This window comes from Ostrinia nubilalis, chromosome 7 (assembly GCF_963855985.1).
Source record: "Ostrinia nubilalis chromosome 7, ilOstNubi1.1, whole genome shotgun sequence".
Taxonomy (NCBI): domain Eukaryota; kingdom Metazoa; phylum Arthropoda; class Insecta; order Lepidoptera; family Crambidae; genus Ostrinia; species Ostrinia nubilalis.
In genome coordinates, this window is record NC_087094.1 from 14,363,115 (window position 1) to 14,380,137 (window position 17,023).

Sequence of the window (17,023 nt, forward strand, 5' to 3'; positions counted from 1 at the left end):
TTCCAGTACATTTTGTCTCGTAAAGCTAGGTCAAGGACCCTTTTTCTTTACGGTTCAGTGTATTAACAGATTTCGATACATTTATTTTGCATTTGAATTATCATAAGTTTATGGCTTTATCATCCTTTTGGGAAAATTCAACCAGCTCTACACCCTCTTGGATGTCATTTTCAGTGCGTCTTATGGTAAAAGTATGTAATTTTACTAAATAAATACCTTCAGTTCATCGTAATAGTACCTAAGTTTTATAAATAGCTTGTAAAAATCGACCAGCCTAAGGCAGAAATTGAACCCAAGACCTTTCGCTTGCCAGGCGAACTGCTCTTCCACCTGAGCTACTTAGACTTTAATAAATACCTAAGTTTTGTTTAAATGTAAACTTGAATATATACAATGTGGATTGTATAGATAACCCGGCAATGGTAATCCTCGCGTTGCAGATGCAACAATGACATGCAGTACCAAACAATCATCCATCAACGGTTGCATCACATCATGATGGCGCCCGACCCCAGTTCCAAAGGCTTCCTCGCAAGTCTTGTAAAAGTGTAGTTCCTACAGTGTAAAGTGTCAGAGCACCACCTCGATTATGATTTATCGCGGTCCGTGTAAGGGTCACTGCTCACGAGTTCCAACTCGTAACGTTTCACATATTTTACTTACAAACCGTAACACGCTGCGTGCCTTCTGAAAATATGTTGAAGAAACTTCGTTTACAGATATTTGGGCTCTGAACACTTTTGGGGAAAATTTATAGCGTTCTATGATGTGGGGATTCTTCTGTTTGTAATTTTTTTGATATTATTAGGCTCAAAGACAAACATTTGGTATGTTTATTAGAGACAAATATAGAGGGTATTATGTTAACTTATAAACAATACAATAGCTTTTTGTATTAAGTCACAGTAATTAATTAAACAAATTCTTTGAGAATCATAACCGTTTAATTAAAACAAAGATAACCGACTCTACCAAAAGTTAATTTACTTTTTTATTTACTTAGCTTAGGCTAAGTAGATCATGGACGTTTCTTGCTAATAGTATTGAAATACATAATTAATATTTACGTATTGCGATGATTCATATCAAATTATAGTTAAATAAGAAAGGTCACAAACGACGGTAGTTGAAGGGTGCATTCTAAAAAGATAAACATATTTTCCAACGCTTAGTTATGCTATAAAATATACTAAATACACTATTTGAAATGAACAATAAAAGTTACCATAATATAGCCTTCACGACTCTACCATACTTAAAATAACAGTATGGTCAGCATCAGCACACACTAAATCAATCGGTCCATCAAAGTTTTTGCTGGCATCGGCCATCCTTGATCTATTTATGAGCTGCTGCCGTTACGGCAAAAAGCCGGGCACCATAACCGTCAGCTCCCATGCTTATCAAGACGTTTACTCGGTGATGTAAGCGGCGTACTCCAGGGGCCTGTAATCGTACCATTTTGAATTACCAAACAGTTTTTATGTCGAGTTAACACATTGTCATTTTATTGCTCAAGAGTAAGAAGTAATAATAATATTTGTGTTAGTGTGTTTTAGAAATTGTTACACTTTTCATGGACCTGAGTCAAGTCAAAAAGTTTCCTAATATGGCGATTTGGAAACAAAATCCATCGCACCACTGGACTAATAGAGTGTTTGAGTTGTCTGGCGGTTCATTAAAGTTTTCATTTATATTTTCCACAATTGGTATTAGATATTGAAAATATGTAGGTATATGTAGATAGATTGTAATAAATATTGTCTAATTATGAAGCTCTATATAGAACTTTGGTTACTTGGCTGCTTACAACAAAAAACATAACAAATCGCTGTCTAAACAACGCGACTTAGTCTGAGTTGCACCACTAATAGTAACTAAACGGTGATTTTTGTATAGATTTTGACAGATTTTTGACAATTGTTAAAGTTAAATTCTCGATAATTTCGACAGAATTCTCGGAACTAAGGCTGGGTTATACCATGGCCGCATGGTTGTAGCATTTGCTAGTTGTTATTCTATTTATTTAGTTCGGTTGAGTATAGTATTTTATCTGCATACGGTCCCCTGGCCAAAACAGCCACCGTCCATGCTGCAGTCCCGTTAAGGTTGATCGACCGGCTGCTCGTAAAAACTGCTGCCGGGCTGGTCTAGTTGTATTTGCCCAGGTAAGTGGCTCTGCCTACGTTTTTACAGCGCCATTAATAATGTTGTTCCATGAAAAAGTTTTATGGTCAAGTTGAAGCTTTTAAAAAATGCTAACGATGCTATAAAATAAAGGAATACGTGAAACCTGAGTTCAATTCCTGAAAAGGCTCTAAAAAGTTCCGAACAAAACATAAACCTTCGCCTGGAGCAGTCGGGTAAAATTAATTACCTTACGTATTTCTTAAATTGGCAAGGTATTAAGGGATAGAGCAACAGTTAAAACTAATTTAAGTTATATGAGAACCTCCTCCTTTTTTTAAGTCGGTTAAAAATGGTTGGTAATTAATGTGTCAGCTTCAACGATAAAAGGTAAATGTGTACTAATATTGTGTACATAACAGTATACGTAAGGGTTCATCGACGTCTTTGAGCGCCTCAGAAACACATTGATAGAAGATTTGAAAGACCCACTTACATACTTTAAAATAAGTAATTAACCTATTTATGACTAATAGAATCATTACAGTTAATTAAACACAACTACAACCTATTAAAGGTAGTAAATGTATTTAGATTGGAACCAAATGGATTGCGAGGAAATGGCGGCTTTTCCCGGGCTCAATCGGAAAGCAACAATTATCGTTACAACTGTTGATTGTCGCGCTACTTAGCTAAAGACTTTTAACTGGATCTTAGCAAACTAAGTACTACTTAATAAACTTTTTAGTCTGACCTATCAATCTGGCTTTTTATAACAAGGTTGTGTTTATTATTTTAGGAGTAGTACACGTAAGTGACCACTCACAAAAGAAACTAAGAGGTAGTCCCATCATCAATTTATCCAGTGATTTGGGATAAAAGAAACCGAATATGCATAATGTGTATTAAAAGTAATGCAGCTTTAGGGTATTTCTCCGGAGGCAAAATTTTCGATGTCTTTGGGTATAGTTCTGAAACCAACTAACAAAATGGCATGCAATATTTTTTTTAGTATAGCTTAGCTTTATCCCTATCTGGCGCAAATTTCATTTTTGAAATAATTGCTGTCTTTTTGCAAAATAAAAATATTTCAAGTGTGATTCTCTGATTCATATGGTGTGTCCGTTAGCCATTTTCTGGAACAAAATGGTTGATGTAGCATTTTCCTTTTGATATATCAATATAAATTAAAACTATTTCGAAAGCTAATGAGTTGTCCTTCTACAAAAAAAATGTGTCATAATTTTAATTAAGTTAGTGTGTTCGCAAAAAAATAAATAAGCAGTGTCCGGCGTAAAATACTGATTCATATGGCGTGAGCTGTTCTTGACCATAACTGGTCAGGTTTTAATCATGAGAGTCTGGTTTCTGGCGTGGAGGCAAGCCCATCTTCCAACGGATGAGCTTGAAGGCAGACGTGGAGCTGGTTGGCTTAGAACCCGGTGTGACGAAGGCAAATACTTGATTCATCTGTGCTTGGTTCAGGTGGCATGCTGATTACAATGCCTACTTTATAAAATTACATTATTGCATTAAAAATCTAATCTGTCTTTCTTGTGATGCTTTTGGGTTATAGATTCATGTAGAAAAATGAAAACACTGTAGTCTGAATGTATTGCTCGATTTTAGGCAAAAAACTGATTTATCTGTGCGTGATTCATATGGTCAGGGCCCTATATGAATCCTAAAATAAATTAGTTTTTGGTCTATCAAGCACTAAAAAAGGGTTTTTAGCTAAGAATGACATCCCAGACTGCATCTCACTTAAGACCAGGTGCGATTGCGGTCTTGTTATGAATAAAAAAAAACGTTATCATTTATGTGAATAAGATACCTAAAATGAGAATAATTTATGTGTTTAAACAGTAAATAACTAGTATATCCGTTAAGCTAGCAACCATAACACAAGCATATTTGTTGCTTATTTTGTGGCTAAATGGCGCTGTATGAAATTGCCCAACGATTTATTTATTTTTATTATTATTTCAGCTACACTTATGGCGTCCATAGCACATAATAATAATTATGTATACTGCTGAGCATAGGCCTCCAATGATTTCGAGATTAACTGATTGCTATTGCCACAACCTCTATAAGCTCATCTCACCTTCTTCACCTTGTAGGTGGACGTCTTAACAACAATAGCTTGGATAAGTTATACAGCTCGGTAGAGTCATCTAAAATACCTTAGTGCCATAAGATGAAAGTCTACATCCAGTGTGTGTTACCAGTGATGACAAATTGTACTGAAAAGCGGCCTCTCACTATAGGCTTACGAACCACAAAGTTGCATAGTGTACTATGCTTGTTTTTTTTATGCAATCGAATCTGAAATGAGGAGATCAGTAAACGACCTAAAGTCGCATGGTGGCATAGTCCGATGTTTTAGCAAGCTGAAGTGATAATGGGCAGGACACATAGTATACGGAAATGATGTCCGATGGGATAGCACGTTTCTGGAGTGGAAACGTGCCGAAAAGCTCAGTGCAGAACGTCCTCCCACAGGAAGGCGCAGGATGCAGGCCGCTACCAACCGGTCATTATGGAAATCATTGGGAGAGGCTTATGTTCAGTTGAAATGATTATGATGATGACAAAATATTATGGATGTATACTAAAGTTTAAATAAAATGTTTTTTCACGAATTATTGTGGAATCTTTGCATTTTTTCATAACAACAGATCATTGCTTTTGTTATAATATGATTATTTTCTTAATTTAGAGCCAATTGTACATAAATATTATAAATTTTATTTTAATTTTTGATTAATATGTATCAAATTCTGATTCATATGGGCACAAAATATTTGAACGTCGATATCATGAAAACTACTTTACAAAAACGAGTCCCTTATCCAAATATATGTTATTGGGTGTACCTATTTTCATATGAGTCTATGTTACAAACCTAAAATTTAATTTGAAATTTGTCCATATGAATCAGCCGAAGAATGCGATTTCGAAGAAGTGCCCTTTAGATACCTATATATTTTTTTATGTGACAGGAGGCAAACGAGCAGACGGATCACCTAATGATATTATATTAATCAATCCATGGTATTGTGAAAAACAGAATTACATTGATAAGATTCCAAAAAAAATTCAGCGATAAATAAGCACGAGATGCTGTCATTTAATTTGTTTACGTTTCTTTTTAACTAGCGGAACTAACGTTTTTAATAGTCTACAATAGTTTATGAATAAAATATCCATAACAAGCCCATAGCACCTAAATACCTAGTTAAGGGCCTTTCATTACATAATTCTCAGGAATCTCACGATTAACATTAAACTTACGTAAAAGCTGGTTTAACTTTGAATTGTAAATTAGTAGTAAAAATGTAATAGAGTTTATGGAAGAAAAATATAAAGTGTCTACTTTGGAAGGTTACGTCCTTGACTATTTGATAAAATGAGACATAGTACCTACATCTCTACTTAATATTAATATGTATTAACTTCTTATTTTTAACTAAGATGTACTTAATCTCTACTCTGCGCTTCAACAGCAACAGCTACCTATTCTTCTGAAGCAAACGCTGATTTCATATCTGAAAATCATAGTTTTGTTTTTTTATAAAGCAGAAATCACTTCACTCCCAATCAATTTACCACAGTTTAAATAGGCTTCAGGGCCTCAGATTTTAGGGGGTAGTTCCTAGTGCCACCAAATCTGTGTAAGTAAAAAACAGAAATACCTAGTAGAACCTTTAATCGAAATGTAGAGGGGGGGTTAGACTAGGCTACATGTACAATCTTCGTTTATTAAAAAAAGCATGGTGTCTCTACAAAGCACAACGCTAAGCTCGCGGTGTCGCTTATGTCGCCTACTTGACTGGCATGCGTTATTAAAATACACATAAATGAGCCGCACATAGATACTTATCCAGGCAATCCCGCATAATATCACGTGCATATTATTATGACCTGCTTGTACTGTCAGCAGGTGAAGTGTGACTGCTTAAAAACTCAACACTTGTTGCTCCAATATTACCGCGAGCAAAAAGCTGCTGGCTGAAGCAAAATTTGTCCTATCGTTAAATAATGCTTTTTGATAAAACAACACAATGTTGGTAGAGCCCCCTAAACCTACCTACCTACCCACTAGATTCTAGATGATCTTCTGACCTGACTCATAACATTGTGGTGACCCAAATGTTTCGGTTTGCCAATATTAACATTTGACAATGGTTTAACTTCGCGATTTCTCTACCTACCCACGATTAAGACAAAGGAAATTCCATGAATTCATTAGCACATCGATTTTCGTTGATCGCTTTCGGTGTGATGTCACACAAAGACAACGATCATTATAAATGGCAGGACATTTGTATGTGATTCGCAATGGCGACAAAGGATTTCGCTTATGAATCAATGCTTGCTGACACAATTCGTTGGCACGAGACGCGGGCGCAACCGTGGTCCGACGGAATTATAAAATGGAGACAAGAAAAGACTTATGTAACCGCCACCAAGTCCGTTATGCTTTGACATTGCTTAACACGACCTATGGTGATTTTGATAGTCGTGTCGTGACTAACATGTAACACATTCATTTTCATTGCTTCCCTTTGTAATGCACAATACAATCTAATTTAAACTCTATCACGCTGCATTAAAGCGATTATAAATGCGGCGTGTCAGTGAGACTTCGACCGAGATAAGTAAGTGCCTCAATTATTTATTTTTATTCTGTTCATTTAAAACCATTAGCATTTAAACATTTTGGCTCAACGCCGCGGGATGCTAAACGATTACAACATGAGAATGCATCTGCATTTCAATTTCAGCGAAAGAAGATAGTCCACCGCCAACCTTTAGTTTAAGTTTATTGTTTAATAGTTAACTATACTCAACATCAAATAAACCGCACCTTCCGCGACGTGAACTTTAAAGATTTTCTTCTGACTCAACCATGGTGCCCTATCAATATTGGTGTTATTTGAAAGCCCAATAAATAAACTTAAAGAAAAATACATTTATATTTTTTATAAACACTTAACAGGTACCATAAATGTGACTTGAAAAAAGGCCTCACTTTGGGCTCACCTCTGGGAACAATTAGACCAATTTTTGTGGTTATAAAACCAAATAATGATATTACGTGTCCTTTTTAACGGTAGCGCATTTTCTTACATAACTTTTCAATTCCTATCATTGGAGGTCCGAAAATATTTCTCATACAATTTGATACCATAATGATCATTCTTCATAAAAAATTTAAAACCTACATATTTAAAAACATAATCATTGATATTCATAATATCACTAATCATACACTTAGTTTTTAATAATATTTGTTTTCATATATTTTTCTATACTAATGATCGAAACTCATAATCATTCGAATAAATAACTATAATATTCATAAATGTGATGTATCCTAATATTTGTTTTCATAAATTTATTACTCATAAGTGTATTTATCCATATTATTGAAAATCATGATGTCTATATTCGTATTAAACGTATTTTAACATTAAATTAATTTGAAATGGTCCAAAACAGGCAATATTTTGTGCCACAAAACTAACGTGACAGAAACGAATCGCTGCAAAACCGACTCCACGTAGTCTTGTCTGCCCTACCCCTAGAGTGTAATTTGAAAACCGGAGGCGCGGAGGGAGGGCAGCCCTCGCCCGCTGTAACGAGGCTCAGGCGCCCGGGTGAGCTGGAGCGGCTGAGCTGATCCAAAAAGCCGAAGCTGCGGAAGCAAGCGTGGGTGCCTGAGCCTCGTTACGCAAGGGCGGAAGGGCTGCACATCCCGCAGCGCCGGAGACGAGGAGATACCAATGCATGCTGCATGCTTGCTTTCATGAAGCATGCTCTGCATGCTTATCTACTTTTAAGTTATACATGATTTTTTTAAAGATACGAGTATGTCTGTTATAAAGTAAATTATTCTGAATAACAACATTATGAGTTGAAGTATGTTCTTAGTAACAACATTATTAAAATGAAAACAATATGATCAATGAATGTTATGAAGAAAAAAGATCTGAAAATAAAAATTATGTATATTAAATGGTTCTTGGTAGTAACAGTATTGATAAAAAAATTATGATCACTAACTGTTATGAGCTCCGTTGGTAGTAATAAAAATGTATGAATAAAAAAAGTATGAAAAATAAAATTATGAAGAGAGATTATTATGAACACAAATCGGTAGTAAGACAAAGAATAGGATTTAGAATTTTATGTGAGCCAATATAGAACCCTTTTTAACAGATGGATAGCAATTAATCCCAATTTAACAGTTTTATAGCCATAAAATTTGGCTCAAGCGTAACTACCTATTTTTTGAAAAAGTGACTCTGGATCCTTCTTCAAACACAATTTTGGGGTAAAAACCTTTCCTTTGATGAAATGAAGTTTAGAACTAGGCTTTCAAATGCAACCAATTTTGGTGGGAAGTGGGGTTGCATACGTTTGAGAAGTGCTTGTTGCGGGAGGTGCGATTTATTTGATGCCGAGTGTATTTTTCTCCTAATTGCTCTTCTTTAGAAGATGTCAGGGCTGTTGGCGACTGTACCTAGTGGTATCGCTCTGCACGCAGTGGGTTCGATTGCCATTCCGGATTTCCGGCAGAATTCTACTCTGTCTGTACTACCACAGAATACAGTACTACACATTTTTGCTACCGAGTATTATTTTCCCAGCCTGTACTTATATTAATAGGGTCCATTAATTCATTGATATAATACAAAAAAATGTTATTTTTTTAACTATAGGCTGTATAGGGCCTACACTATACTACAGTGCGTTCACCGTAAAAAAAAAGATATTGTCAATGTTTGACATTGACAGCTTGCTGATTGTGTCATCGTGGCTAAGTTCCTATTTTTGCAAAATTTTATAAAACTTCTCTTCTCGTCATTGTTAGGAAGATAATTTTATACAAACTACGGGCCATTTTAGATAAAGTTAAGAAAAATTACAATAATTAACGAGAAAAACGTAATTGTTCATTCATTAATTTGCATTTAATTTAGCAAATGTTTAGTTAGTTTTTGCTCTAAATTGTATTCTAGACATAACATGGAACGAAGTCGAACCAAAAATGCATCTGAAGGGATTGCTGTAAGTTTGTTTTTCTACATAAGTTTGGTGGCAAAATCATGTTTTCTACCATGACCATTAGGAGAAAAGTGGTTTCCATTCATTAGTACTTTGCCTTTACGTAGTATTTTAATTAAATTAATACTCAATAAGTGCCCTACTCCTCCTCATTTATTGCTTCCATTACTTAAAATTTCATATAAATAGTGAACATAAAATATTTTATTGTAGCTTTAGTACTTACATCTATCTTTAAAAAATATTTTCAGCCTATGGGCATCACAGCACTCACCGAAACAGTGCTCAGCAACCAGCCCGAGTCCCGGTATGAGTGCCCGGTGTGCCTGAACTGGCTCCGAGATCCTGTGATCACCACTTGTGGCCACAAGTTTTGTAAAAGCTGCATCACTTCTTGGCTACAGTAAGTTATAAAGTTAAGAAATAGAAGATTAATTTATAATTTTAAATGTGAATAATAAGGGACTAGATTCATAAAATTATATTTAAATAGGTAATCTCAATTTAAAGGGAATCTCAGGAAGTGCAAAACATGATAATAATAAAATTAAAAAAAGGAAAGACAGGTCTTAACATACAGCATAGCTGTCGAAACGTCAAGCCATGAGTACATTATGTAACTCATTAATAAACATCACGTTAAGACCCGTGTCTTTCTAGTTTAGTTGAAATGGAACGCGAAAGTTTAAAATCTTAGATATTAAAATTTTAAAATGACAATTATGTCGTAACATTAATTCATGAGTATGACAATATTATTTTATGAGTCACATATGACTCTAACACATTGTTTTCCAATTTTGGTGCAGTAGATGCAATAAAAAAATATATGTATGTGAGTGAATGCCTTCACCTGTATAAAAACTTATATGAAAATGACTGCTATTGGCCTTTTACCATAAACATACTTCATTTAAAATTATTCCTACTGCTATACTACCAAACCTAAATCAAGGGTTATCATTTGTGTTGCAGAAACAGTGGACACTGCCCCATAGACAATATAAACCTCAGTATGAAGGTAGACATCTTCCCAGACAACTACACCAAGCGTGAAATACAGGAGCAGAGAATGTCCTGTCCATTTGCTGATAAAGGTAAAAAAGTTTTGGAGGCTACCTTATATGTTAAGTTTTGGAGGCTACTAGTGTCCGACCGAATGTTCGGTTTCGGTTTCGTTTTCGGTTGAGTTTCGGTAAAAACACGAGTTTCGGTTTAGTTTCGTTTTCGGCGGCAAACTTGCCGAAACTACGACCGAAACCGAATGTGCATTCGGGAGTTTCCGCGCTGTTATCGGTCATGTTCGACGCGGTGAATTAGTGAATGAATCCGATCAGAGCCAAGCCAATGTCGTGATTCGCTCGCTTGTTTGTTTGCTGTTAGTTTTGTTTTGTTGTGGTGGCGAGTTTTCGAGTGATTTATTTTGAATTTGGTAAGTTTTATAGTAATGACTATAGTGCATTTCATTGTGATAATATTATGGATTCAGAGTTTCAAAGTTCATTTTAGTATTTATCACCAAGGTATCCAAGTGGCAAGTACAGTAGATACTAACTTACGTACTACCTACCAATTTTGTTTTGAGAAATTATTAAGGTAAAAGACCCGACCATGGGACGGGTTATGTAGGTAGATGTCCTGAATATTGCGAGTAATTTAAAAAAATCTAGACTATAAATCCTTCTTTTCTTTTTTAATACATAATTTGATACCTTTTAGAGTAAAAAGGAACTTTATAAGTTCAATTTTAATGCAATTTAAAGAGAAAACAATAAAGACTGACTGATTATAACAACGTTTTCTTTATTTTTCCTTTGTAAGGAAGTTTCGGTTTCGGCCGAAATAGACACCGTTGCCGAAATTAGTTTTCGGTTTCGGTTTCGGTCGTAAAACTTGTTTCGGTCGGACACTAGAGGCTACCTTATATGTTAAGTTTTGAAGGCTACCTTATATGTTAAGCAAATGAAACCTTTTTACGCTCACTAGTTGGCGCCACTGGTGAGTGACAAATCAAATCAAAAATATTATATTCAATTTAGACCACTAGTATCACTTATGAACATCAAAATACAGTAAAGAAAAAGGTAACCCTTAAGGAGCACTTTACATGTCTCATCATGTCATGACAGGAGTATGTAACCTACATTGTTAGAGTGCTCCACTACACTGCTAGAGTGGTAAAACCTACCACTTCAACATTCATCGTTCATTTCAGCTGAAAGACGTTCACTGCTAGACAAAGGTATTCTTCAATTGGGGTTAATACATCACAACAACCTCTGTACTTTCTTTCATTAGTATATTTTTGGTTTAAACAAAGCTCTTCTATGTCTACTTCAACCATTCCCAGGCTGCATGCTTAAAAGTAACGCCTCTTGACCTGGACAGTCACATCGCGTCTTGCGAGTTCAATCATTGGTTCAATCAGCCAGACATCTGCACAGAAGGAGGCGCGCGTGCCGTGCTCTTTTCTTGTGATAAATGAAGCTTTTCTCTACTATACCCAGGTTGCAAGCTGAAGGTAACCCCTCTAGTCCTGGACAGTCACAACGCCTCATGCGAGTTCAATCAGCCAGACATCTGCACAGAAGGAGGCGTGCGTGCCATGTACATTCCAAGCCATGGGCTATTTTTTATGTTAAATAAAGCTTTTCTCTACCATTCCCAGGCTGCAAGCTGAAGGTAACGCCTCTAGACCTGGACAGTCACATAGCCTCATGTGAATTCAACCAGCCAGAGACATCTGCACAGAAGGAGGCGCGCGTGCCGTCCTCTTTTCTTGTAATAAATGAAGCTTTTCTCTACTATACCCAGGTTGCAAGCTAAAAGTAACGCCTCTCGACCTTGACAGTCACATCGCCTCTTGCGAGTACAATCAGCCAGACATCTGCACAGAAGAAGGCGCACGTGCCGTGCTCTTTCCAAGCCATGGGCTATTTTTTATGTTAAATAAATCTTTTCTCTACCATTCCCAGGCTGCAAGCTGAAAGTAACGCCTCTAGACCTGGACAGTCACATTGCGTCTTGCGAGTTCAATCAGCCAGAGACATCTGCGCAGAAGGAGGCGCGCGTGCCGTGCTCATTCCAAGCCATGGGCTATTTTTTATGTTAAATAAATCTTTTAATTATTCTCAGGCTGCAAGCTGAAGGTAACGCCTCTAGACCTGGACAGTCACATTGCGTCTTGCGAGTTCAATCAGCCAGAGACATCTACGCAGAAAGAGGCGCGCGTGCCGTGTTCTTTCCAAGCCGTCGGCTGCCGCGAGACGTTCGCCAGCCAGGACGATATGAACACGCATCTACATGAGGACACACAGACTCATATGAGTGTAAGTTACAGACATAATCTAAATCTATACTAATATTATAAAGCTGAAGAGTTTGTTTCTACATCCAGGGTGGCACGCCTGGTCAGGTGCCCTCTAGGATGTTGGGCTACTGATTTGAAAATGATAGTACTAACTCATGAGTTATGATACTAATTGCTATGATGCCTGCTTGCGCTGTATTTAAACTAATTTTCGATACTCATCATTTTATAGTTATTCAAACTAGGTAATAACGCTAATAACCATTTAAAAATCCTATGAGAACGTTTTCGACTCTACGCGGACGAAGTAGCGGGCGGCCGCTAGTAAATTAATAAATGTCGTTACTACAATTTTCTAGCGTAAGAGTTCATCTCAAACTAAAAGTTAGTTATAAAATTGGAAGCAAGTTTGCCTTAGTAATGAAAAAGTTCTACTACTCTATTTCAACATTGTTGTAATTTAACAATAAAGAAATTATTTAATAATACTATCAATTAAATTGATTAAAACTCGATTAATAGGTTATTTTGGGCCCTAAACCCCAACCCCAAACTATCGAACAAAAATCGATACACTATCGATTATACGTCACTTCTGTGCCACAATGCATAGTTGTCCCAAACTTGCCCTTATTACAAGTAAATACATACTGTACAATGTACAGTCACGGAATGAAAAGGTTCGTCAGATTTCAAATTGATTCCTTCAACGAATCGCGAGCACATATTACCTTTTGAAACTATGTTACAGAATAATCTCGAGTTAGAGAAAATAATCTTTAACTGTTCGTCAGTAAAGTTCAAAATTATTCAGATCAAAGATGTTTGACGATTTAACTTGTCAAGAAGATTATTATGATTGATAAACTAAAACCTTCTTGTTGGTTCAACCTGCCATTATCTATTAAATAAAAAAAACTACATTTTGTAACATCGCACTGATGGGATTGAAAAATAAACAAGCAAAACCTTATTCGTTAGCAAACGTCATATTTATTTAAATGTTAGCAGCACTGTTTCCTGCACGGTTATGTTGGCAGATTTGACTCTTACAATACCTAGTGCAAGCAAAAACCGACACTAAGGTGACGAACCTTTTCATTTCGCGACTGTACTTACTATCATGTTTCTTCCAGTACCTAATGAACGCGTACTCCGAGATGAAGATCAGCAAGGACATCTCAAGCGCGAGCCTGGACGCCAAGGAACAAGAAGCCATGCTGCTGTGGGACGCGCCCGACAAGGAGAGCAAGGACGGGGAAGGCAACACTGCTCCACCACTCACTAACACTAGCGCTCTTATTAGGTAAAATAAGCGTAAAAAAGGCAATTCCATATTTTTAACTTGTATTGCGAACTCGAATTTTTGACGGAATATCATTCGAGTGAAACGGATAGAGCCGAAAGGGCATAGTCTAGAGTCAGACTTCTCAAATAACGCGACCGTGTGATTGGATGGAGATACCAACAAAGATAGACAACAATTAGGCCCGGTTTCCACCAATGCGGAGCAGAGCGGATCGGTGAAGTGTTTTGAATAATCAGATTTCATTATTTCCACTTTTCATCATATAGCTCCGAAAATTTCTAATTTTCTATAGAAAAAAATTACGGCCTTGGTGGAAACCGAGTCTTATTCCTATCAGTCAATTTTTTTGTTCATGGACTATCCCGCTGAAGCGCGTAAGCAGTCAAATATTGTTTAATTAATAAACATCTGTCGTTTCAAATTTACAGCGTAATAAACTCTCACTCATCACTAACCAGATTTCCTTAATTCCAGAGCCCTCTACGAGAGAGTGGTGGTACTCGAACAGCGCAACCGCGAGCAGGACATAGTCATCGCGAACATGTCAAAACAACTTGGCGCCTTCGCCGTGGCCAAGGTCAAGCAGAGTCACGACATGTTACTACGCTACTGCATGGGCCACTTCGTGTGGAGGGTAGACAGCTTCAGGAATAGGCTGGATGCCATGCTGAAGGACCATTATAAGATGCTGTATAGCCCTGGATTCTACACTACGCCTAATGGATACAGGTTACTATGCACATTATTATAAACGTCTAAGTCTATGGCCTAGCGAAGGGCGATTGTTCGAAAAAAAAATAATCGAATGAATCGACAATCGACCAATCGAACTTTCGATTGTCAATTAGTAATTAGAAAAAAAATCGAATAATAATCGGCAATCGAATGATAAATCTATTTACCTATCTTCACGCGACGAATCATGTTAGTAATACGGCGCGCGTCGATTAATCGAATGACTGCGATTGCTTATCGAATACATTCGATTATAGAGACCATTCGAATAATTCGATTAATTTAGTAATAATCGCCCATCGTTACTAGGGCCCCCAATTCAGTAACATTTGTCTTTAGCGACATTCGAACCTTGCCTTCACCGAACTTCCAACTTTGGTAGACCTTGAAGACTGTCATTTAATTTAACTAAGTCCAATTCCGTATTTAGATGGCACGATAGATGTCGTCTCAGCTCGTTTGAGCCTTCTCAAATACATAATTATATTGGCCAAGTCTGGGAGCTTTGCCCTCAGTAGTCAGAAAAATTTTACCTCAAGACGATTTTTTGCAATTGATTGAACCTTATAAGGTTCAAAATCCATTGATGAAACTTGACATTGTAAGTTAATGTTCTTCTTTTTTCCAGATTCTGCGTCCGCCTGAACATATCGCCACAAAATCCGCACTGCTTCGCTCTCCACGTGCACCTAATGAAGACGGAATACGACGACTGCCTGGAGTGGCCTTTCAACGGCCGAATCTCCTTCGCGATGATCAACCAGCTTGACCCTGACCTCACACAGAGAGACACCATGATGTCCAACTCCAGTCTAATAGCCTTCAGGAAACCCACAGCAGAGATTTGCGTCAGAGGCTTCGGGTATACGGAATACGCGGTGATAAATGACGTAGTCAAAAACGGGTTCGTCAAAGACGACACCCTGATCATCAGGGTGAATATCAAGTGTGTATGACATGAGGAGTGATTTTTTGTTTGTTTTACCGGCCATCCGTGAACTGTGGTTTTGACAGGCGATTATGCGCATACTGGGCTAGTCGTCATAAATGTCGCAACTATTTGTACCATGTTGTGATATTGTGTGCAATAATAATTGTAAAAGTCCGTCCAATTATATTTATCACTATGATACCTGTATTTCCTGTCGACTTTAGTACATACATTCATGGATGGCCCATATACAACCCGATTGAGCTAACTACGCATCTCGCTGGAATGCGACACTATCGCACGCCGCCCCGTCCGTACCAGAGCGTCGATGTGACGTCACAGCTGCCAGGTGCGCAGTTAACTCGACGTTGTAGTTGCTACAAAGGTGACACTGTTAGATGCTTGCATGGCACCTTTGTGGACAACGCTTTAGTTTACCAAGTCATGTTCGTAACTGTAACCGTCCACTTTAAATGTTCAAATCGATTTAAGTAGGTAATTAAGAGTAGAATAATAGAATTCATAGTTATTGAGTTTTAGAACAAATAGAATTTATTATATTGATAGTTGAATGTAAGCGAAAGATTATTAATCGATTGAATTACCACCGAATTTTAAGTGGTTTTGATATTGTGACATTCCATTAAATATGTAAAATACATAAGTATCAAGAATTTATATTATTATTTTATACTGACATTCCTTTTAATGATGGATCTTATGGTGCCTTAAATTTGTACTTAATTTAATTTTAAATATGTACTTAGTTGTTTTAATTGTTCACGCTTAAAGTATTATTGATTATCTGTTATATTTTTTAATATTACAATATTTTACCAAACATGGTGTTTAATTCGAACCTAGACTACAATAAATTATGAATAAACGATTATAGGCACTTCATACATAAAATAGGGAAATTCGAAATAAAACACAAAATATTTGATTGAGATATATTGATAATGCATGTCTTACAAAATATTATAAACTGACTTACAAACTAGTCTTAATAAAATATAGGAATTTACCTTACATACGTATAAATACGGCTAACAAGTATAAATTTAAGACAAAGGCTAGCAATTAACATTTATTCCTTATCACATCCAACCATCACATAATCTTGCCTCCCTCGGGTTTTAACCTTCTGACTACCTTTATTATGGCTCCAAACAATATTCACTCTAAAAATCCTATTTATTATACGAACAGATGTCTATCGTTGACTAGCAACAGAGATGTAATAATTTTCAAATGACAATACATTATTATTTTCATCATGATTTTAGTAATAAAATTATCACTCCCAAAATAAAATAAATACTTCCAGTAATGTTTTAAAATTACTATCATCATTATAATTTCAAAGTAAATTCAATATAACATTTTTTTTTAATTCAAGAAAAATCCACATCACCTTCTATTTCAAACGACAGCCCTCTTCAGCCAGGCATTGAGCTTATTTTAATACCCTGGTTATTTTATGGTAACTGTAACCAGTATGAAGTAGTATTACGAGAGAAAATCACTATTA

The 17,023-nt window shown here is 36.4% G+C and overlaps 1 protein-coding gene across 1 annotated transcript; it reads left to right on the top strand.

Moving 5' to 3' along the window:
- The first annotated feature begins 8,956 nt into the window (after positions 1-8,956).
- LOC135073651 (TNF receptor-associated factor 4-like) lies at positions 8,957-16,300 on the top strand. The gene is made up of 7 exons (XM_063967808.1): positions 8,957-9,207; positions 9,456-9,607; positions 10,180-10,301; positions 12,340-12,533; positions 13,651-13,820; positions 14,298-14,552; positions 15,187-16,300. The coding sequence occupies exons 1-7, from the start codon at positions 9,166-9,168 to the stop codon at positions 15,512-15,514; spliced, it is 1,263 nt and encodes a 420-aa protein (XP_063823878.1). The 5' UTR covers positions 8,957-9,165; the 3' UTR covers positions 15,515-16,300.
- Positions 16,301-17,023: the final 723 nt, after the last annotated feature.

Coding starts and splice junctions, on each gene's coding strand:
- LOC135073651 (XM_063967808.1), top strand. CDS start 9,166: ATGGAACGAAGTCGAACCAAAAATGCATCTGAAGGGATTGCT. Junction 9,208..9,455: donor ATGCATCTGAAGGGATTGCT/GTAAGTTTGTTT, acceptor AAATATTTTCAG/CCTATGGGCATCACAGCACT. Junction 10,302..12,339: donor CTGTCCATTTGCTGATAAAG/GTAAAAAAGTTT, acceptor AATTATTCTCAG/GCTGCAAGCTGAAGGTAACG.